General features: G+C 46.0%; 1 protein-coding gene and 1 pseudogene across 2 annotated transcripts in view; one reads left to right on the forward strand and one right to left on the reverse strand.

The window, feature by feature from the left end:
* Window positions 1–511: 511 nt before the first annotated feature.
* Window positions 512–23,701, reverse strand: part of SHC3 (SHC adaptor protein 3) — a 171,621-nt gene continuing 148,431 nt past the window's right edge. Inside the window, exon 12 of one of the 2 annotated variants that reach the window (XM_023194549.2) lies at window positions 512–8,350. In XM_023194549.2, the coding sequence (XP_023050317.2) occupies window positions 8,222–8,350 (129 nt within the window). In that variant the 3' untranslated portion in view covers window positions 512–8,221. The remainder of the gene's footprint in view (window positions 8,351–23,701) is intronic. The other variant, XM_023194548.2, reaches the window with a different exon arrangement.
* LOC111527964 lies at window positions 2,265–2,924 on the forward strand (annotated as a pseudogene).

Below are 23,701 nucleotides of genomic sequence, written 5' to 3' on the forward strand. Positions count from 1 at the left end.
ATACTATTTTGAGAATGGTCTTTTGGTAGGAAGACATTTGTAAGACCCCTGGCAGCTCAAAGACATAGGACCTCTTGTCCTGCCCCATTTGCTCTTGTTTATGCAGCAGGAGAGAATAAATCAGAGCCAACCCTTTTACACTAGCTTTCTCCCATACAAACGGTCCATTTTCGCCTCTCTGACCTGCGTGCTATGTAAAGAGGAGGCCAGTGCTCGGCATAGCTGTTCTGGTAGCGATGCTTGTTACAACTCATGATGAAATGCCCCAACGCAAGTGAGGACACAGCTGCCCACCCTGGTGCTAGAAGGTAAGGTGAGTCCTCTAGGAGTACATCTGCCAGGATACATTTTCATTCCACAGCCTTGGTGGATGGGAGGAGGCTTTGTTGTAACTGTTTTTTAAAAAGTTTCCCAGGGAACCACTGATAATACCTCCTTCCTAGAGAAAAGTTTCAAGCTCCCCTCCTCTCTTTAGTGAGGCAATACAAAATCCATCATCCAAATGAAAGACACTTTTCACAATAGCCTTTATTGCCTGCAGACTTACATGTATAGTCCTTGAAACAATTAACTGTTTAGAAAATGGTTGCTTTTCTCAACCCTTGAGCCGGTTATTCCACGCTGGTAAGACCCTTTCACAGAAATGTAACAAGGTGCATTTTATAGAAAACATCTAATGAAATCACCAATTTCATGCTTTTAAATTGTATCTACAAGTGCAAAACTGCAACACCCAAATGTTTTTAGTATCTAAGTCAGATATCCAAAGGTTAGCTACATAATCAGAAATGCGCACACCACTGTTCTGATAATAAAGGCACATTTTCCAATAACCAATTATAACAAGAAGTGCAGCATTACCTAAATTGGGTGTGTCATCTTCCCCTCGTGGGTCACAGGATGGCGCTGGGGGATGCGATGCCGATGCCGTGCCTGCACTTGGCGATCCCAGGAGCACAGAGATGCACCAGACAGATCATGAAGGGCTCATGCTTGGAAACCACACCATTTCCTGACAGAGTGAAGGAATTGCCGTGGATTCATCGAAAGGGAGGAGGGAATTTAAGCTAATTCTCTCCACCTGCTGTGTTGTCATATCTCTAAAACATTGACCAGATAACTTAGGTTTTATCATTTGTCATAGAACAAAGATTAGAGAACTTGAAATTCGTTTTGTATTTCCACTCCTCAGGGACGTCCAAAAAGCGAGTTCTGTTCCAGTACAAAGTAGAAAGTGGTGAATTGGCAATATGCCAAGACATAGACCGTTACAGTAATTCTTTTTGTTTCACAAAAAGTTAATGGAAACAAAACAACTTTCAAATAATATTCATTTGTCAATATGTATAATTTGCCATCCAAATGCTTTTTAAAAAGTTATTATCCTATTATTACACATTAAATTTACATGGAGTTGTCTCCTAATCCTGGGATTTTAACACCAAATGTTTAATTCTGAATACAAAGAAACATTCACATACTTAATTTTACAATATTCTGGAACAAGTTATATTCAAAAGTCAAATGAACAGAGAACATTCCACTTGCAACCAACACATAGTTGTTAACAAAATTAACCCCATTAATATTTAAAGATGGATTTATCCATTAATGCCTGTTTTAATTGCCACTTGATGTTGGTGGTTAGAAACTTTGGTTATGGTAAAAACGACCACGTGTGGGAATTCATCACCTCAAAGCTCGGGACCACATCTCCCCATGCGTGTGTTTTTCCGTCTGCAGTATTTCAAGGTGAGACAATAAAATAGTCACCTAAAATTGTATGAGATTTTATTCCTGGTGCTTTTTCAGCGAGAACCGTTTTTCCAGCCCTAGGGAAGGAGCCTGTGTGTTTTTGGCCGGAGGGATTCATCAATTCAGAACATCTGTGACAGCCAGGAGGAGGAAAGAAGGGAGGCTGGGATCACCTCCCGCCCCTTCTAGCATCTCTACTGAGAGTGGCAACTCCAGGCTGTCCCTCCCCATCCTGAGCCTTCCACGCTGTCCTCCATGCCACTAACACTCAGTATCTGACACCTGCAGTGCGAAGCCTCCAGAGTCCCCAGACTCACCTGGGCACTCCGCTCTTGTTGGTTCTAGTTTACTTGGACACACGGTTACCTTAAGGCTTGTCACACTCCAACACCTTTGTGTGTGTGTGTCTATTTCTTTCTAGGTTATAAACTCAGGCAGAGACCTCATACATTCACTTCTCTATCCCACGATTCTAGTACAGCGTTGGCCACATATTAACTAATGTGCAAATGAGCCCAAGAAGCTGGCCAGAAATCCCAAGAGACTGTGCCAAGTACATGCAGCTGCACCTGGGAATCCACCAAAGCATGACATCACGAGCACAGCCTCCTCCACCACACCTTCCCTTTCTCCTCCTTCCCCGCTGGCCTCAGACAGCTATGCATGGCTGCATGAACAAAGGTCTAAATCTAGACTTGTTTTAGCCTCCTCTTCCCTTCTTCTCATCTTTATTCTGCCTCCACCTTCTTCTTTCCATGTCTTCCCCTGCTGGCTTCTCTGTCGTTTCCCACGGTGGGTTACCCCAACCCCTGTGGTCCTCATGTCCTGTTCTTGTTCCCTTTGTGCTGGATCCCACATCCTACAGCATCCAGGACCATCCTCCATGGCTGATGCCACAGCCTGCCAATTCCCAAATTCTTCACGTTTGTTTGACTTCCTAGTTAGTTGTAAAACCAAAGCCCAGGGAGGAGTCCCAAGGTGCACAGCACAGAGTCAATCTGCATGTGTACAGAGATGCAGATCCGTTTTTAATCAATGTAAGTATATGCATGTATGTATATACATATGCAATTCACATTCACAAGTCCTGGTATAAAGTTGCAATTTTTCTGGCTGCTATAAAATGTGCCAGTTTTAAAACTGTGCATTTGTTGCTTGCAAACTTATAAATATGTATAAACCCCATTATAAATAAATTGTGGCTGGCAGATGGCATTTAAGCTGCCAGCAATGGTTGCATGGAGTTATAAATGCTTATTAATTCTCCACTTTTAAATTCACAGCACGGACCCTGGGATCTGTGACATGAAGTGGTGTGAAAACATAATTATAAATTAGAGGGGGGAAAGCCATCAATAAGAGACAGGTAAGGGCTGGAAACTCTCACTAGTGAGCGATTCTCAAAGTCAAGACTTCAGAGCAGCTGCACCAACATCGCTTCGAGAATTTTTGAAATGCAAATTCTCGGGCCCCACTCCAGACCTAGGGAGCCAGGAACTTGGCGGGGCCAGGGGGTGGGAAGGCCTGCAATCTTTGTCTGAAGCAGCTCGCAGGGTGGTTCTGATGCCTGCCTTCCACTCCAAGTCTGCTTGTCATGAACGCCTGTCTCTCAGCCCAAGGACTTCCCCGGCTTGGGAAGCATGTACAGGTGTGTGCAGGGCCAGTCAGAATTGTTTCCAGAAACAGCCTTCCATAAGTGATAGACTGGATGAATAAATACCCCAGCTGTCTCCCCGCTTTGCTGGGTTAACTCTGGGGTATCAGCTCTGTCTCTCAGGGTTCCCCAGTGGGATTCGGCTCCAGCTGTGCACACGATGGTCACTTACTTGATAATGCATGTCTTCCTCGTCAGCTTCCTTCTCTCCCTACGCCTGGGATCTTCACTCAAATAAACTACATACCCTCAAGTCCTCTCTCAGGGTTTCCCTCCGGAGAAACCCCAACTAAGACAGAGGAAACAGAAACACTGCCTCTCCCATCTGAATGACTCAGGCTTTTATGCATTTCGAGATGGAGCACAGATGTGGAACCCCAGGAGGGAAGCACTGCTCGCCATTTCCATGGGGCGGGGGGTGAGCTTTACATACAGGTCCAGGACTGAGAGTCCTGTGCTCTTTCCTAAGTTGATCCCCAGCCCCTTGCATGGCTCCAGTTTCCTCTTCTGAAAAGCGGGGCCCCCAGCTGGGCTGTCTTGCCAAGCTCCCTGCCCTGTGATCCTGTGTGGAGCTGACAGTCCTAGGTTGGCACTACGTCCAGGAGTGGGTTTGTGCACTTCATCTGTCTTAGAGCCAACTTTGAAAGTTCCACGGGAGAACCTGAGTATTACTCTGAAACCCGCTGCAAGGTCTGTCTGGGTCCCGCAATGACCTCTTTGCGATCTTTCCACAATCCTCCTGCTCACTCCCAATCCTACTGTCACCGTCCACAGAAAGGGATTTATGGACAGCACGCAAAGTTGGGCCAGCAAGAGAGAACTGATGGGCACGTTGGGAATGCAGAATTTTAGAAAATCATTGCACTTTACATGTTTCATATATTTGTCAATCCCCAGCACTCCCTCAAGCTGGGAACATGTATAACCCTGCGGTGTAGAGCACACCAAGGCTCAGAGAATTCCAGCAACCCGCCTGTCCAGCAACCCGCCTGAGTCCATGCCGTTCTGGGTGTGCCAGGGTGGAGGCTGGATGGAGGTATCTACTCATGGCCAGCCCTGCCCCTGCCCCAGGAACGTCTACAGTCCGAGGCTTCTGCCCAGCTCAGCCCAACAGAAAAAAAATGTGTGACTGCCCTTCAGGTGGCAGCCAGTTTGGAGGAAATGAGAACCCAGACGTCCGTCTTAAAGCATTGCTTATAGAAAGAAGCTACCCAAGTTTCAGATGCTACTGAAAAGGAAAGCTTTATTTTGGGAGCTAGGGGCCACCTGCAGAATCCTAGCACCAGGCATGGAGGCCGGGCCGGACACACATGTCCACTGTGCTCCCAGCACATGGGCCCTTTAGGATCCACCCTTCCCTGAGCCTGTCCTTCCTTTTAAGTTAGGCCTTTACCTATACACACGGCTTCTCATTTCCTTTCTTCATTAGAAATTACCCACGACCTCCTCCACCTCCAGGAGGCCCTAAAGAAGGCCATATATGGCCCAATCAGGCCTTTGTCCATTATCCCAACATTAGAGATGGCCTGACAAAATAGCTGCTCGCTCACCAAGGCTGAGCGGACGCCCAGTCTTTGGGCGCTTCTGATATAAAAAGCAGCAACAGTGGTGTCTTAAGCACAGGATTTAAGATTGAGTCATTTGACTGCGGTGTTTTTCACCTCCCCACCTGATTCTCCAGTGAGCTACTCAGAGGCAGCCTTGGAGGTCAAGAATCAAGCTGAGTGAAACCACAATGAGCACCCCCATGAGAGGCCCAGCCGGCCTCTGCGGGACAGAGATGTCATTTGGAGCACAGCTGATTCATTCGTGGGGTTAAGAGAGGTGGGTAGGGGTCTCTAGGGCCACTCGGTAAGAGCAGAGGGGCCGTTTTAGGACTGCTGGCCCCCACCTTGTACTCCCAGAAGACATAAGAGTTTGGGGTTAAGTGTTGGGGGTGCCCACTGGAGGGGCAGCAGGGCCCAAGTGCACTCTGCAGGGCCACAGTGGCCCAGCACAGCAGCAGCGACTGTGCTCTAGAAGCCTGAGGCCCTGGAACGCAAGGTATAGTGCCATTCCCACTGCATTCATTGTTCAGCTTCCCTGCCCTGCCCAGGCAGAGATGTGGCCTGAGAAAGTGTGGGGAAGAGGGGCCCAGGCTAAACAGGGAGGAGGCTCCACTGCTTTTGCCTTGGAATCCTGAGCTCAAAGCACAGGCTGGCACACAGCAGGGCTCAGGAAATGCTGAGTGAGCAGAAGGGCTCTGCAGCCAGATGACAACATGGCCTCCAGCAAGGTGTGGCACCAGCCCCAGCCTCAGTTTCCCCATGTGTCAGTGAGGCTCACAGGAATGGCCCAGCACACGGTGCTGGAGGGAAGAGTTGGGATAACTAATGTGCACTCTAATCCGCTTTACAAATGGAAGGGAACAAAGATTAGAAAATCGCTGCCATCTGCTATGTCTGAAGCCTGCTCACTTCACTGGCACTATTCTAGTGTAACCAATATTATAATCTGAGATTTAAAATGTATATTTTGAATTAATATTAAAAAGAAAAAATTTGACTCTAATACTTTGAATTTTTAAATTGATTCTCATGCAAAAAAAGTATTATATATATTTTCTATCACCATCGAACGAGTCACTGACTTCACAGCAGGAGCTACTAAAGCTGCAGATTACCATTCAAGTCCCCCCAAGAGAAAAATAAAGTAAATCAAATGTTATAGCATTCACAGCTCCTAATTTGCGTTTCCTACTTTGCTATTGTCCCTGAATGTTATAATAGCATTTTGACCTTTCACAAATGGGGAATGCATGAATGTTGAAAGAAGGTCATTTCGCACATTTTTCTATGTGGTGCACATGCACACACAGGTGGGTCAGAGCTGTGTGTGTCTCTCCAGGGCTCCTAGCCTCCCAGAGGACAGATGTGCAGGGCGGCTCTCAGAGCATCCAAATCAACACTGTCTCGGGGCAGAAGCCTGATGCAGCTGCTGCCAGCATCCCCATGCGGCCCTCTGCTTCTAGATCACTAAGCAGAGTATCCACATGATGCCTGAAGCCAAAACCATTTCAGGAAACAGTAGCTCAGTCTACATTAGTGCCAGACTCTCCAGAGTGTCAATCCACTGCAGAACATTCTAGAACACTGACTTCACTGTCATCTCAAATTCATTGGACTCTCAAAGGCAATACTCCCCTAGAAAGCCATGTATGAAGGCTGGGGCCTGCCCTGACTCATCCTCACTGGTTAGCTCTAACCTATCCTTCCATCTGGCCACATGCACACCCCAAGGCAGAAATGGGGCTCACACCATTGGCATTAGAACTTAGCAGTATTATTATCTGCCAGAGTTTTCAGACTCCTTGTAACTCTCCTTACAGGATCAGATTTATCACTATCCAACTCTAAACATGTTTAGGGTGTCTTTCTGTTTTGCTGACCTGTACCCTGCAGGGTGCTGTACCCTGTTGGGGTCTCACCAGAACGAGAGCCAAGCTGCCAACAAGCAAATGGATCCATCCATTCTTTAAAGGGTATCTGTGAAAATCACAGGGCAGTCTCAGCCGAGATAGTATTTGAAAGCCATAAACATTGCCAGTTTTCTAACACCAAATGGCTCCTCAGGAAATGACAGTATTTTACCTGGAAGAAAGGGAGTCAAGACAAAGAGTGCGGGTGGGCACAAGCTCTTCCCTGCAGCGACTGGGAAAACTTGTTGGGACAGGAGGCCTTTCCCCCATCCCTCGTGCCAGAGGCAGAACCTCAAATGGATTCCAGTGACTCCTGGGCTTCTGGCACATGCAGCCCCAGAAGCCTCAATGCCTGAGTCTCCGGGACTGAGCTCTGGGATGGGTGCCTGCTCTTGCTGTCACACAGGCTTCTTCCCTATTGGATAAGGTGGGAGGGGGACTTTACTAGCAACTACCACAAGCAGCCTGTAGTCAAACGCTGATGAGAGGGAGATACAAACAGGAACTTGCCCCGGCCACCCTTCTACAAATACCCATTTTAGCATTAGATGCACAAGAACAGGGAAGCACTCATCAACCAAGATCTTGGTTGGTGAAGCTTATTTTGTGCCATTTTGGCATGAAATGAATTCCCAACTACTCCTCGCACAACTGGGGTCAAGGGTGGTGGGGTCCGGTGCTCAGCAGGACCTGGAGGAGCTGGAGTGCCACCTGTTCTTTAGTGAAGCTGCAGTGAGTCGTCTGGTGCTGGACACCCCAGGCACGTGGAGTGCAGTGCAGGGAGCACAGGAGGTATCCTAGGGAGGCCAAGGGAGGATGTCTGCTCCCACCAGCAAGCACAGTCATGCCTCAGAACAAGTATCTCACAGCTTTCAGCGCAGGGCTAGGCATGCTCTGAGCAGCACGCCTTGCAATTCCATCACAGTTCTGTGCGTCTATTCCCCTCCAATTGTGCTTATTAGGGAAAACTGCAGGCTACACCTTCCTAGTGGCATTTCCCGGTGGAATGGGTCAGTTGAATTAAATTTTTGCCTGGACAACTACAGTCAAACTTATTTTTTTTTCATTAAAAACATACAGCACAGAACATTAGTCTTACATCTTTCTTAGTCTTAAAAAATATAAATATAGAGGGATACTTTGTACAGGATGTATAGGTATGTACACCTTTAATATGCATGTGAGAAATTCAGAACCAAGTTTATGAAACTTGACCTTAAAGGAAGCCATCCTTTTGAAGCTTTTGAAGAAGGCTCTGAGCCATAGGCAGCTGTCCCAGTTCCTGCAGCCCCGATTCCAGTCCACTCCAGGTCCTCCTGACCTGGTGCACAGTGCTGGGAGCAGCGCTGGCTGGGTCACTGCTTCCTCTCCACTGGCTGCTGGAGGCACAGCTCACTCCCTGCAGAGACGATGGGCAGGCTGCTCTCTAGGTGGTGGTTGATGAGGTGGCTGATACTGTCAAAGACTCTGTCCTTCGTCCGGATCTATGAATGAAGCAAAGAATGGTTAAGCACATCCCACAGGCAGTAAAAAGAGAACATGCTTTGCTCAGAATCAGCCAGACCATCTGAACTGGCCCAGAAGGAAAGGAGGAGGGGACAAGGGGCTTCCTCCACTTTAGAGATGCTGTCTGCAAAGACCCTGGTCACTAGCAATGGCCAATCCATTTCATTGGTTGGGCTCACCTCCAAACTACCTGAAGACCTTTCAGTAACCATAAGCCCAGGCCCCTGGGACTGAGCTCTGGAATGTCTCAGCCCACTGTCCTATAGGCATGGCCTCCCCAACCTTCACCAACCAGGGCCACCTCACCTGTCTCTCCTGCTTCCTCCCTGGGAGGGAGCCCTGCACTGGGCTCTGCAGTCTCCCATGACCCTCCCACCTCTAGGCCTTTGCATGGCCATCTCCCGGCCCAGAATCAGTGTCTTCCATCTGAGCCTGGCCCCACCTCAATGCCAGCACCTCTGGGCAGCCTTCCTTCCTCCCCAGGCATCCTGGGCACCCACCAGGGGCAAGCTCCACAGTTCCCCAGAGGAGCTGCTATTGCCCCTGCAGTCCCCCACTGGAGAGTGAGCCAGGTTGGGTCACAGGTACAGGCTCCATGTTCCTGGGCTTTCAATTCTACAGCCTGCCCATAAACTTTTAATGCCATGTTAGGGGAGAGGAAGTTGAACACTCTGCCCTGCTTGCTGGCCTGCACTGTGGTCCCTGGGGTCCACCAGCTGCCTCCACTCTGAACCGGCACATTCACAGATAAGGCTCACACTTGAAAAAGGTGGGGTGGGGCCTGTCAGGAGCTGTCTTTCGAGGAGTTCTGGACACAATCCCCTGGGACTTGCATGTTTGAGAAGTGGGAGATGGAGGCAGAAAGCAGCCACCTGGCCATGTCCATTCACCCTCACAGGCCACCCTCGCGGTTACGCTCGAGGGTCAGTTGAATTCCCTGGCTTCGCTCTCCAGCCTTAGTAGGGGTCTCCTCTCCATCAGTGTGTACAGATGAATTTCCAGGAGCCCACCCTTTCATGGGACACCCAGCTCTCCTCGTCCTCCTGCAGGGACTCCCGAGGCTGTGTTCATTCTCCGGTTTTCCCCAATATTATCTTTTCCCCAAATTCTGATTGTCACTCCTGCTTCCACTAATGTGGCCACTCTTGCCTCTCCCCCTCTGTCAACCTACCAAAGAAACATCAGCCTCTGGACTTTTAACCACCATCCCGCCCCCACCCCAAATCTATACTTCAGGTGTGCATATTGGAAGTCCCTACCCAAGGTGCTCTGAGAAGCTCATACCATCTGCTCACGGCTCTACCAACTAGCAGCTGAAGGAACCGAAGAACTTTGAAATTAGAGTGTTTGCCTCCTGCAGGAACCCTCGCCACCCACCTCTGTAAGCACCAGAGGGAGAAGAGCTCTCCGGACCAGAGGGTCTCCTGATTTTTGGGCACTAAGCCTCACTAAGGAAGTAACCTGTTGGGCAAGTTCAGAAAGGAAGCTTTTGGCAAGACTTCCCAGCATCTTTCTACTGAAGTTGTTTAATTCTCTTGGGGCTCCTCAGCATTCCTGCCCCAGAAAGACCCCCTGGGTGACTCAAGCAGCATACTTATTTGGAAGCTGGGGGCACCCAGGAATTCGGCTTGCTACCAGTACTGGGGTGTTGCCTTAACATTGACTCCTTACTCTCATTCCTTAATGACTGACACTCACGTAAGTTCTGAGCAAACTTGGAACCCACTGGAATGGGTGAAGCGTGGTTTAGGGCAGGGAAGTGTCTGAGACAATAGTCTCAACCTGGTCTCACCTCCAAACCTCCTGAGGACCTTTTAGTAACCACAGTCCAGGCCCCAGGCCAGTTCCATAAGGAGCTCAGGGTGTGGCCTGGGCACCAAGTGTCTTAGGCTCCTCCGATGATTCCAACACGCTGTCAAAGCTGAGAACCACCAGTTAGCATATTTCAGTATACAGGCTGGCCAACATAAACACATATATATGTATTTACTGACTAAGGAAGTAGAGAGGCCAGCTCACTTCTTTGCCATAAATACTGAAGTCTGGCTCCTGCCCAAAGAACTTACAGCCGACAGAACTCTCTGTGTGGACTCACCTGTTATGCACTAGAAATGCTGATGGCTGATTAAAACCACTGGCCAGCCAAGACAAACCTAGACTCCAGACACACCTGCAAGGATTCTGCCACAGTGAAGACACATGGAATGTTAACCCCAGACAACTGGTTGAGGCTGTGCATAGTAAAGAGGAAATAAAAATCAAGATAAAAGCCTTCATTCTAGTCAGGCTACAGAAGAGACTAAAATGTACATATACTAGAAATTAAGAAAAGTCTAAAATTAATCATCTAAGCTTCCACCTTAGGAAGCTAAAAAAAGAAGAACAAATTAATCTAAAGTAAGCAGGAGGAAAGAAATAATAGATAAAAATTAGGGCAGAAATCAATAAATTGAAAACAGCAAATCAGTAGAAAAAAATAAATGAAACCAAAAGTTGGTTCTTTGAAAATGTCAAAACAATTGATAAACCTCTAGCCGGGCTAAGAAAAAAAGATGATAAGGCCCAAATTATCAATATAAGAAAGAAAAGAGGGGACCCCACAAGAGATCCCATGAACATTAAAAAGACAGTAAAGGAATACGGGAATAACAGAATTCAACCTTGTGGCCAGTTTATCAGGTTCTTATTTGCATTTGATTTACAATATTCCCCACATATGATAGGTTTATTGGGATGTAAGCTCATCCTAGGTTGGGGAGCATCTATGGATGACTCTATGCTCATAAATTTGATAATCTAAATTTTAAAATTCCTTGAAAGGCACAACCTGCCAAAACTCACACAAGAAGAAATAAACAATCGGAATAGGCATATATATATTAAAGAAATTGAACCAATAATTAATAACCTTCCAAAACAAAAAATACAAGGCCTAGATGGGTTCACTGGTGAATTCTATCAAGCATTTAAGGAATAATTTATTTCAATTCCCTACAATCTTTCTCAGAAGATAGAATCAGAGAACATACTTCCTCATTCTATGAAGTCAGCATTACCTTAATACCAAATCCAAAGACATTAAAAGAACTCTAACAGAACAGAGCCCCCAGAAATAATACCACACATCTATAGCCATCTGATCTTTGACAAATCTGACAAAAACAAGAAATGGGGAAAGGATTCCCTATTTAATAAATGGTGCTGGGAAAATTGGCTAGCCATAAGTAGAAAGCTGAAACTGGATCTTTTCCTTGCTCCTTATACAAAAATTAATTCAAGATGGATTAGAGACTTAAATGTTAGACCTAAAACCATAAAAACACTAGAAGAAAACCTAGGTAATACCACTCAGGACATAGGCATGGGGAAGGACTTCATGTCTAAAACACCAAAAGCAATGGCAACAAAAGCCAAAATTGACAAATGGGATCTAATTAAACTAAAGAGCTTCTGCACAGCAAAAGAAACTATCATCAGAGTGAACAGGCAACCTACAGAATGGGAGAAAATTTTTGCAATCTACTCATCTGACAAAGGGCTAATATCCAGAACCTACAAAGAACTCAAACAAATTTACAAGAAAAAAAACAAACAACCCCGTCAAAAAGTGGACAAAGGATATGAACAGACATTTCTCAAAAGAAGACATTCATACAGCCAACAGACACATGAAAAAATGCTCATCATCACTCGCCATCAGAGAAATGCAAATCAAAACCACAATGAGATACCATCTCACACCAGTTAGAATGGCAATCATTAAAAAATCAGGAAACAATAGGTGCTGGAGAGGATGTGGAGAAATAGGAACACTTTTACACTGTTGGTGGGACTGTAAACTAGTTCAACCATTGTGGAAAACAGTGTGGCGATTCCTCAAGGATCTAGAACTAGAAATACCATTTGACCCAGCCATCCCATTACTGGGGATATACCCAAAGGATTATAAGTCATGCTGCTATAAAGACACATGCACACGTATGTTTATTGCGGCACTATTCACAATAGCAAAGACTTGGAATCAATCCAAATGTCCATCAGTGACAGACTGGATTAAGAAATGTGTCACATATACACCATGGAATACTATGCAGCCATAAAAAAGGATGAGTTCATGTCCTTTGTAGGGACATGGATGCAGCTGGAAACCATCATTCTCAGCAAACTATTGCAAGAACAGAAAACCAAATACTGCATGTTCTCACTAATAGGTGGGAATTGAACAATGAGATCACTTGGACACAGGAAGGGGAACATTACACACCAGGTCCTATTGTGGGGAGGGGGGAGGGGTGAGGGGTAGTATTAGGAGATATACGTAATGTAAATGACGAGCTAATGGGTGCAGCACACCAACATAGCACATGTATACCTATGTAACAAACCTGCACGTTGTGCACATGTACCCTAGAACTTAAAGTATAATAAAGAAAAAGAACTCTATAGCACAATATCTCTCATGAACATAGATGTAAAAATGCTCAACAAATATTAACAAATTGAACCCAACAATGTATAAAAATAATTATACACCACAACCAAGTGGAATTTATTTCAGGTATGCAAAGTTGGTCCAATATTCAGAAATCAATTACTTTTATCCATCTTGTTAAAGAAGAAAAATCACATGATCATATCAATGGATGCAGACAAAGCATTTGACAAAATCCAACACCTCTTACCAAGAGATATTTTTCTTTAAAAAAAAAAAAGGGCTAATATCCAGACAAAGGGCTAATATCCAGAATCTACCAAAGAACTTAAACACATTTACAAGAGAAAAACAACCCCATCAAAAAGTGGGTGAAGGATATGAACAGACACTTTTCAAAAGAAGACATTTATGCAGCCAACAAAGTATGAAAAGAAGGTCATCATCGTGGTGATTAGAGAAATGCAAATCAAAACCACAATAAGATACCATATCACGTCAGTTAGAATGGTGATCATTAAAAAGTCAGGAAACAACAGATGCTGGAGAGGATGTGGAGAAATAGGAACGGTTTTACACTGCTGGTGGGAGTGTAAATTAGTTCAACCATTGTGGAAGACAGTATGGTGACTCCTCAAGGATCTAGAACCAGAAATACCATTTGACCCAGCAATCTCATTACTGGGTATATACCCAAAAGGATTATAAATCATTCTACTAAAAAGACACATGCACATGTATGTTTATTGCAGCACTGTTCACAATAGCAAAGACTTGGAACCAACCCAAATGCCCATCAATGATTCACTGGATAAAGAAAACGTGGTACATATACACCATGGAATACTATGCAACCATTAAAAAGGATGAGTTCATGTCCTTTGCAGGGACATGGATAAAGCTGGAAACGGTCATTCTCAGCAAACTAACACAGAAACAGAAAACCACACACCACATGTCCTCACTCATAAGTGGGAGTTGAACAATGAGAACATGTGGACACAGGGAGAGGAACATCACACACCAGGGCCTGTCAGAGGGTGGGGGGCTAGGGATAGCATTAGCAGAAATATCTAAGGTAGATGACGGGTTGACGGGTGCAGCAAACTACCATGGCACGTGTATACCTATGTAACAAACCTGCACGTTCTGCACAGGTATCCCAGAACTTAAACTGTAATTTTTAAAAGGGTCTTAAAACAAACAAACAAACAAAACTCTTGATAAAGCCCTCTTGATAAAGTAGGAGAGGAAATTTCTCAGCTTGATAAAGAATATCTATGGGTTGGGCACGGTGGCTCATACTTGTAATCCCAGCACTTTGGGAGGCCAAGGCAGGTGGATCACTTGAGGTCAGGAGTTCAAGACCAGCCTGACCAACACAGTGTAACCCCATCTCTATCGAAAAAAATTCAAAAATTAGCCAGATGTCATGGTGGGTAACTGTAATCCCAGCTACTCAGGAGGCTAAGGTAGGAGAATCACTTGAACCCAGGAGATGGAGGCTGCAGTCAATTGAGATCATGCCACTGCACTCCAGCCTGGGTGACAGAGCAAGACTCTGTCTCAGGAAAAAAAAAAAAAAAAAAGAATATCTGCAAAAAAAAACCCTACAGCTAACATTATATCTGATACTGAGAAACTCAAAGATCAAGAACAAGACAAGGATATTCCCTCTCACTACTCCATTTCAATATTGTACTGGAAGTCCTAATATTCCAAAGAAAACCTATAGAATTTATTTTCTGATTTCATCTTTGTAAACCATTATTGCTAAAACGTGTTGCCATTTTTAGGTAGAAATCTCCAAGGTTTCACAGCAGCTTAATTAAAATATGCCTCTTCTCTAGGCTGGGGGAAGAAGTGCACACTTGACTTTGTGTGGCCGGTGGTCAGTAGGCATCACCTACAGTGTCCAAAAGTAAGACAGTAAGAGAGAAAAGAAAAAAAAAGGTATACTGATTGGGAAGGAAGAAATGAAACTGCCTTTGTTCACAGATGGCATGATTGTCTAGAAGAAAATCTGAAAAAAATCAAAAATAACTCCTTGAACTAATTGTGATTATAGTAAGGTTGCAGGATATAAGGTAAATATACAAAAGTCAATCACTTTCCCATATATCAGCAATGAACATGTGGAATTTAAATTTTAAACACAATACCATTTACATTGGCACCCCTGAACATGAAATCAGTATAAATCTAACAAAATGCCTATGAGATCTATATGAGGAAAACTACAAAAGTCCAATAAAAGAAATCAAAGAACTAAATAAATGAAAAGCTATTTCACATTTATGGATAGGAATCCTCAATATTGTCAAGATGTCAGTTCTTTACAATATTTATTAAATAATATCAAATAAAGTTTATTTAAAAACTGAAAGAATAAATGAATATTCAGTTTGAGAGCACTGGGTGGGACTCAGTTTTCAGGGAGAGAAGCTGGAGGAGGTGAGGTTTTACAAAGAAACGAAAGCAACATCTCCTACTCCTAAAGCAAGAGCACTTTGGAGCCTCTGGAATGGTTCATAGTAAGGAATTTCTTCTTTGATTTGATTTTTGTAGACCGTTCTTGTTAAAAATGTGTATCATTTTTAGGTAGAGATCCCCAAGGTTTCACAGCAGCTTAATTAAAACATGCTTCTTCCCTAGGCTAGGGAAGAAATGCACACTCAGCTCTGTGTGGCGTGTGGTCAGCAGGAATCACCCCCAGTGTCCAAAAGTAAGGGTCAGGTTAAGGGGTGAAAGATGGAGAGGTGACACGGGGTTGGAAGGTGGAAGATAGGAATGGTGGGGGTGAGAGGTGAGGGTGGAGGGTCAGAAGCAGCAGGGCAAGGAGGTGGGGTGCCAGTTGTGGGGCAGGCTCCTTTGTCCCATATTTTGGGTGTGGGGACCTCTGTGGTCTGTGGACAACAGCAGAACTGGCTTGTCATTTTCATCCTTCCCTCTGGGCCTCCCTCAGGACTCCCTAGATGGTTGGTGGGAAGGTGAGGGCTCCTGCTCTGGCTGTGACCTATGTCCAAGTCAAAGCAGGACAAAACATGGATAGTTTCTGGTGCCAGGCTCTAGGGGGACACTAAACTATCACCAGCAACAGAATGAGACAGATAAATCATCCTTAAAGAAGCCCTTGCAGGGGCTGGCACAAAACTGCCCTCACGTACAGTAGGAGATGCAGGCCCAGGAGGAGAGCAAAGTGGGCAGGCCGACCTCAGGATGTGGGTGTTGTGAGTGGAATGTACAGGAGTGGGGCAGGGGACACAGGTTAGTCCCCCTCATCGACTCTCCATGTCTCCTCCATCAGCAGTGACTAAGCTGGGCACAAATGTCTGTTTGCAGGATTGTGTGTCTGGGTGGAGCTCTGCCACTGGGTGCTGTACCTTGGTGATCCTCCAAAGTTCCCAGTGGTGGAAGGATGCAGGGGAGAGCCTTCTGCTCTGTGGTGGCACACATGGGCCTCATGAGGACACTCAGGGCTTGGGAAGGTGCCCAGGGGAGCGGTAGGGATCTGCCGAGCTGCAGCCCCAGTTTGACCTCACAGGGACATTTCGCACCGAGCTTCAGTGCCCACACAGGAGATGCCCACCAGTTGCACCAGCCTTCTGGAACAATAATATTCTAGCAGAATCAGGTTTGCAACTTTTGTTCTCACTGTATGGAAAGTACACTCATTGTTAGTATTGACTATCGCTGCCAATTCCACCTTAAAAATGATTTTTCAGGAGCTCTGCAGCTGGATAGAGGGATAGTCTCCTCCTGCCCCAGGGAAAAGCCCAGGCTACCTTGGGAACTGTGCCATCTCCATGAGACCTCCAGGACAGCATTTGATGAATCACTGCTCAAGAAACCACAAAGAAGTCTTCACTCAGCTGCCAGAGTAGGGAGGCCAACACCACCACACTCAATGTCCCCACAGCCATGACCTCAGTGACCAAAGACAGCACCAGATCTGCTCACAGAGTGGAGGGCCTAGGCCCAGGTCACCTCTGGGAAAGCACAGCTGTCCCACAAAACTAACAGGAAATCCATGTAAAAACCCACAAACCAGAAGCAAAGCAGGCAGAGAGAAGGAAGTACTGTAGGAAGCTGAGCAGTGGCTCTCCCTGAACCCTGCCTGCATGCCGGGGCTCGCCTGCCTTGGGCCATCCCAGGTGAGGCTCCTCTGTCCTGCACCAGGTGGAAACTGAGTGTTTCCAGTACCCCTTGGGGCCAGTAGAACACAGTGCTAGGAATCTTAATCTTGAGAGCTGGAGGGCTCCTTCCACCTTGCCTGATGTTGCCCTCTAAGACATTTCTTTCTTAGCCATGGAACAACCCTGTCACACAGAGCCCTACCTGGATGCCCAGCATATATGACTTGGGAATAAAATGGGAGGAGGCTGGCCCTGGAGCACTCTCAGGACCCTGCCTGCCCCTGCGGGCTTCCAGAGCAAGACTACAGGGTGGTCTTTCCTACCCAGAACTTCCACTGTGTGGGTAAGTCACACAACTTGCCCAAGCCAGAGGTGACTGAATGGGCTGCGTAATTTCCATATTTCCTTTGTAGTGAACAAAGGCATGATGTCAATGAGAGAAGTCAGCTGGTCCTCCAGCAAGCAGAGCAGAGGCCTCAGCTCATTTTGCTGAGCAGGGAGCTCCACCCCACCCTACACCCCAGCAGGCCTGGACCACGATCTCAGCCAAGACCCAGGGCAGGAACCTGAAGAGCCTCGGGCAGCATTTAAACACTTTAACTGTCCCCTCGGGGCTCCAGGAGCCTAGAAGGAGATGCAAGGACCCTTCAGCCCAGGAAGGGAGGGTTGGGGGAGGCAGGAAGCTCCTACAGTGGGGAACGCTCAGCCTGCCCACGTCCTTCTCCAAAGCCTGCTCCACCAGTCTGGCCACCGTCACCTGTGGCTTTGAGGCAGGATAGGTAGTCAAGGAAGTAACCATGTTTTTGGGACGTGGCAACCATGGGATGTACAGTCAACACAGTAAGCGTCAGCATTCACACTGTAGTCCAGCTAATTCAAGCACAGCGATCTTCAGTAGGGAATCTCCCCCTCTAGAGAGCACTGTGCGCTTTAATTTTACTTGTGCTCAGACTGACCCTTTGCTCATTATAATAGCAAAAAACACATCCCTGGGTGGAGATTTAAGATGCTAATGAGATATGACTTATGAACAAGCATGTTCAGCTACTGCGCATGTGCACCCAGAGGACCACCCAGAACATGCTTATAGCAACACCTCCTTATGAATAATCATGAAAGACGCCCATAAAGGGAGTCTCCCTAGTGCCCGTCTTTGCTGTGTCATCCTTACCCTGCAGCCTGCCCTGAATTCTCTCTCTCAGGGTGTACTATCTATTCTGCACCTAACTTTCAAAATATTCTTTCTCCTTTGTAATAAATTGCACTATTTTGCATCTCCCTTGCTGTGTGTCTCTTGCTTAAATTCTTCTAAATCAAGAAGGTAAGAACTGAAGTCTCACAACAACCATAAACCCCTTGGAAGGTTTTTCCAGGCATGTGATGGGTTTGAACGAGTCAGCCACTACTGGCCTTGCCTTCTTTGGAAGGGAGGGCAGGCACAGGCTTCCTCTATGAGAAGCGAACCCTCAGGGAGAGAGGTCAGCCTGGGGCCTCAGGCCCACCCTGATCTTAGCATGAGAGCTGACTGCCCTTCAGGAGTCAGGAGCCCAGAATAAACTCTGAGGCCAGCTTGATAAGCCTTATCAACAAGGTTTCTTTGAGTTGGTTACAATATTTTTAATCATCTGAGAAAGTCTAAGAGTAGAAGAAAATCAGATCCCACAGATCAAAGCTGCCAGCCGCTCAGTGGGAAGGAACCAAGCTCCATGTGTTCAGAAAGGCTGGGTTTACTTAGGCCCAAGGATGCTTGGGAGCCTGAGAAGCAACTCAAAAGTGTGGGAAATTAAAATCATTAAGAAATATGCAGCGTATTCTGATTTCCCAAAACCGCCATTGAGGCCATAACCAATCTTACTGTTTCTCTTCTCTGCCACAACCTCCAGAAAACCGCTTGGCTTGGGGGAGGCGGAACTTCTTCCTGGCTACTTCTTTTACCGTCTATTCTTATCTACTTTCCAGAGATTCAATAGAAATTAATTTTTCAAATTTTATTCATCCAAGTATCTAGACAATCTCCTTCTGTGTTTAACTGGCCATAGGCAGCAGAACAGAATCAGAAGGTATGACCATGTAGAGGAAAAAAACCACTGGTCAAGATATCACAAGTCGTCAGTTCAAATCCTGTTTCTACTGCCAATGTGCTGTGTTTGCCTGACAAGTTACCTAACATACCCTTCCTCATTTTTCAAAGGGTCTGTTACCTAGACCTGTGGTTCCCAACTCTAGCCCCTGAAGAAGGGCTTGTGAAAGTTCAGTCTACTGCCTCACCTCCATCCCACACCCCCAGGCCCCATTCTGAGTTCCTGACTCAGCAGGTCTGGGGTGGGAGCTGAGGATCTCATTTCTAAGCAAGCTCTCTGATGCTGAAGCTGCTGGACTAACAGCTGGCCTAGAACAGCAGCTCAAGCTGTGGGTGTGATTTGTAAGTTACCTGTAATGCAACAATGCCTTCCCAGTTCACTCAGGCCCCTCTCATTGTCCAATCAGAAACACACAGCCCCTCTCAGGATGCTCCCCTGATGTGTAAAGGGCATGGTCATCCCAAGCCATTACCCTTGAAGCCCTTTCTCTCCTGGGTGCCCAAGCAGCATCCTGTGCATCTTATTTATTTACATATTTGTTTATTTTTATTTATTTATTTAGGAAGAGAGTCTCACTCTGTCACCCAGGCTGGAGTGCAATGGTACGATCATAGCTCACTACAGCCTCAAACTCCTGGTCTCAAGCCACCCTTCTGCCTTAGCCTCCTGAGTAGCTGGGACTACAGGTGCACTCCACCACTCCCTGTGTGCTGTATTAAGTACTGCCTGTCCTGCAGTGCAGTGACAAGTGAGGAGAAGACAGTTTTGAGCACCTGCCACAGCCTGGCCTGCCACCTGCTAATGACACTCCTTATATAGCAAGTTACTGACCTCTCTGTAAAATGGCTATCGCGAGTCCTGCTTCACAGGACTGTTTTCAGAATGACAGGATTAATACAAGTGAAGTAGTACAGTGCGTGGCATCAAAGACATGCTGGGGAATGTTTGCTATTCCCCACACTGCACAGTTTAACCTTACACTGGAGGTGATGACACCCCAGAAGGATTCTGAGCAGCAAATGGATATCAGCAAGCCTCCTGCAGGGTGGGCGGGGGCTGTCACTGGGAGTCCAGGTGGGTCAGGAGGAAGAGGCAGCTTGCAGAGATATTTAGGGGACTTTGTTTAGCATCTGAATGCAGAGTATGAGAAGAGAGGTGTGGTGTGGAGGGGAACCCAGGAGGGGCAGCTGGGGCTGAGGAGATGGGGACAACACCTTCCACTGCAGACGCCATGGGCTTCAATTGCCTGGGAAATGTGTAAGTGGAGTTGCCCTGTGGGCAGTTAGAAATACTGGTTAAAATTTTTCCATTAATGACGACACTCCATCAATGACAAAATGGTTACATCTGCCCCTTCTAAAGGGTCACACTTCTGGAAGAGGCAAAGTCATCAGATGGGGACATCTCGTGATTAAAACATTAATTACCCTGGAACAGGTCACACACACACATGCACGTGCACACACACACACAAACATACACAGTAGCTGACCTTTGCCCACTTTCTCACTTCTGCTGGATCCACTGAGAGACCCCACCCCACCTCCAGGCTCATAGGCTCATGCCTGGATCCAGCCTAACCCAGGTGTGATATAGACCTGCCCCAGACACAGACATGCCACCCAAGCCTCTCCTACATTTGAAATGAAGATGTGGTCCAGGTCCATCCCAAACCTGAAGGCTGAGCCACAGAGCTGGACCCACATCAGCCCCCAGGGCTGCATTGTGTAAACTAAAAATAAAATTTGAAGCCCCCCAACCATCAGAATGAACCCATCCTCTTAGCCAAGGCCATTCCAAAGTTAACCTGAAAAACTAGGTCAGGCCATGATGGGAAGTGGGGGTCAGACATGCCTCATTATATCTTCCTCCCTTTGGAATTCAGGCACAACTGACCAGCAGTAACATTTAAACAGGGACCTTAGGACTTTTGTAGCAATAAGACACCCAATTCCAGCCTGACTCTAGCATAGCATCACATGACAGATAGCAGGCCCTGAAACAGATTGAAGTATTTTACACTAAAATATATGTCTTTGGCAATATGTCTTTGTCATATTTTGAAATAGCCCTGCAAAGCTGTCTCTTGTGGGTAAAATCTATATTCTGTGGAGAACCCCTGTCCCTTTCCAGGTCTTTTCCTTCATCCAGGAGAGAATTAAGTTAAGAGTCTGACACCTTTTTAAGTCTGATGAAAAACATTGGCTGGGCACAGTGGCTCACGCCCGTAATCCTAGCACTTTGGGAGGCCAAGGTGGGTGGACCACCTGAAGTTAGGAGTTCAAGACCAGCCTGGCCAACATGGTGAAACACTGTCTCTACTAAAAATACAGAAAAAAAAAAAAAAAAAAATCAGCTGGGCATGGTGGTGCATGTCTGTAATCCAGCTGCTCTAGAGGCTGAAGCTGGAGGATCGCTTGAACCCAGGAGGCGGAGGTTGTAGTGAGTTGAGATTGCACCACTGCACTCTCTAGCCTGGGCAACAAGAGTGAAGCTACATCTCAAAAAAAATAAAAAATAAAAAAAAGAAACATCTACGATCTTTTCTTTCTGAAGCCTGCTACCTGGAGGCTTCATCTGCATGATAAAACCTTGGTCTCCACAACCCCTTATCTTAACCCAGACACTCCCTTCTACTGCTTCCAGGTCTTTAGATAAGCTCTTGCAACCAATACTCCCTTCTATTGATTCCAGGTCTTTAGATAAACTCTTTCAACCAATTGCCAATCAGAAAATCTTTGAATCCACCCATGACCTGGAAGCCCCCTACTTCACATTGTCCCGCCTTTCTGGACCAAACCAATGTACATCTTACATGTGTGGATTAATATCTTACATATAAAATCACGCTGTAGCTTGACCACCCTGGGCACGTGTTCTCAGGATCTCCTGGGGCTGTGTCACTGGCATGTCCTTAACCCTGGCTAAATAAACTTCTGAAATGATTGAGATTTGTCTCAGATATTCTTTGGTTTACAAATGCCAAGAGCCCAACTTGGAACCCTGTCCACCCAGGGCTTACATGCCCACAAGCAACCCCTTTGTCCAGGTGAGCACTCAGTTTCCACCTGACGAGTGAGCCTGACCTTGAATCCCTGCACACCTGGGGCCTTGGACAAGTCCTCCCTTCCCTGCTCCTGTGGTTTTCTGGACCAGCCTTGTCCAGGGGATGGAGGAGACTCCTAGTCTCCCCTGGCCCTGTTCCTTCTGGATCTCACTTCCTTTCCTAGTTCTGAGCTACTGAGAAGTCCCTCGTCACCTCCAAGGTTGCCCAAGAGTCTGCAAGGTCTGTTCTTGACAATAGAAATGAAAAAATGGTAGAGAACTGACCATGCTGACCAAACAGGAAATATGTAGGAAACTGTTCCCAGTCATGATTTCTTCAGAGCCTTGTCAGAGAAGAGCAGAGAAGCTGTGGACACAGCTCTGAGTTCCCCTGGGGCTAGACTCATTGTCCTGGTCATTTGTGTATTTACACAGAAAAGACAGGAAACTTCCTTACCAATTATTAAGCGGGCATGATGCTAAAATTTACCCATGTGTTTTCATTTGTTTAATTTTGCTTGATTTTGAAGTTTTTGACATTAGACAACTAGAGATGGATGAAATGCTGATTTTTTTATAGCAGTTAGGATGAGTATAGGAATTGCCCTATCCCACCTTCCCCAAACCCAGAAAAAGGACAGTACAGGAATTAACAACTTCTAAAAACAAAAGAGAAGGAGGCAGTGATCTCAACACATTACAGACTAACAGAAACATGGAAGTATGTTGAAGGATAAAAGAGAGTGAGGAGGAAGGCAGCCTAGAATGCATGGCAGGGGGGTCTCGCAGTGGAGGAGGGGGACCCTTGCAACAGTGGGAGGGAGGACAGCCAGGCTGCAGAAAGACTACTCCTCAGTAACTGAGCCTGCAGCTCCCACTGCTCCCAACTCCTTACAGCCAAACTAGCATTTTGCCTTTAGGGAAGAAGTCTGGGGAATACTTATCCAAAGAAATTAAACATGCTGCCTGGGGAGAATTAAGGCAGTAGGAGGAGGATGGTGACCCTAAGTAAAGAACTCTTGGGAGGCACCCAGGCTAAAAGTCCAAGCCCCCTCCCCTTCTCAACCTAAAGTCTAACCTTCAGATGACAAAACCCCGCCCACACACGTCATTCCCTCTATCCTCTGCTGACACCACCTCCACACACACAATTCACACATAATCTCAGTCAGTCCTCTGATACTGGGGACAGACTAGAGGGAAAGAGAACTATACATATTGAAGCAGAAGAGAACAACCCCAGGAAAATCCATCCAGCCTCTTGTTCTGAAATCTCATGGTATAAGAATGCCAGACATCTTAAAAACACCAGCACCATGAAGAGAAAGATCATGATGAGCAAATCAACACCTGCCTCAGAAGATAATTTGGAAAACAGAAAAAAAAAAGTTAAACAACTTATATTAACATCAAAAACTCAAAAAGATACTGACTGCATGTATTAAAAAGAACAACATGTGTGAAAAATAAAACAATTGCAGGACAACAAGAATCTTTTATAAATTAAATATAGAATTTGTAAAATTATATCTATCTATATCTATATCTCTATACCTTTATCTATATATATCTAATCTATATCCAGATATAGATATAGATTATATCTAGATATAGATCTAATCTAGATATAGATTA

The sequence above is a fragment of the Piliocolobus tephrosceles genome, chromosome 14 (assembly GCF_002776525.5).
Source record: "Piliocolobus tephrosceles isolate RC106 chromosome 14, ASM277652v3, whole genome shotgun sequence".
In the NCBI taxonomy this organism is placed as follows: Eukaryota; Metazoa; Chordata; class Mammalia; order Primates; family Cercopithecidae; genus Piliocolobus; species Piliocolobus tephrosceles.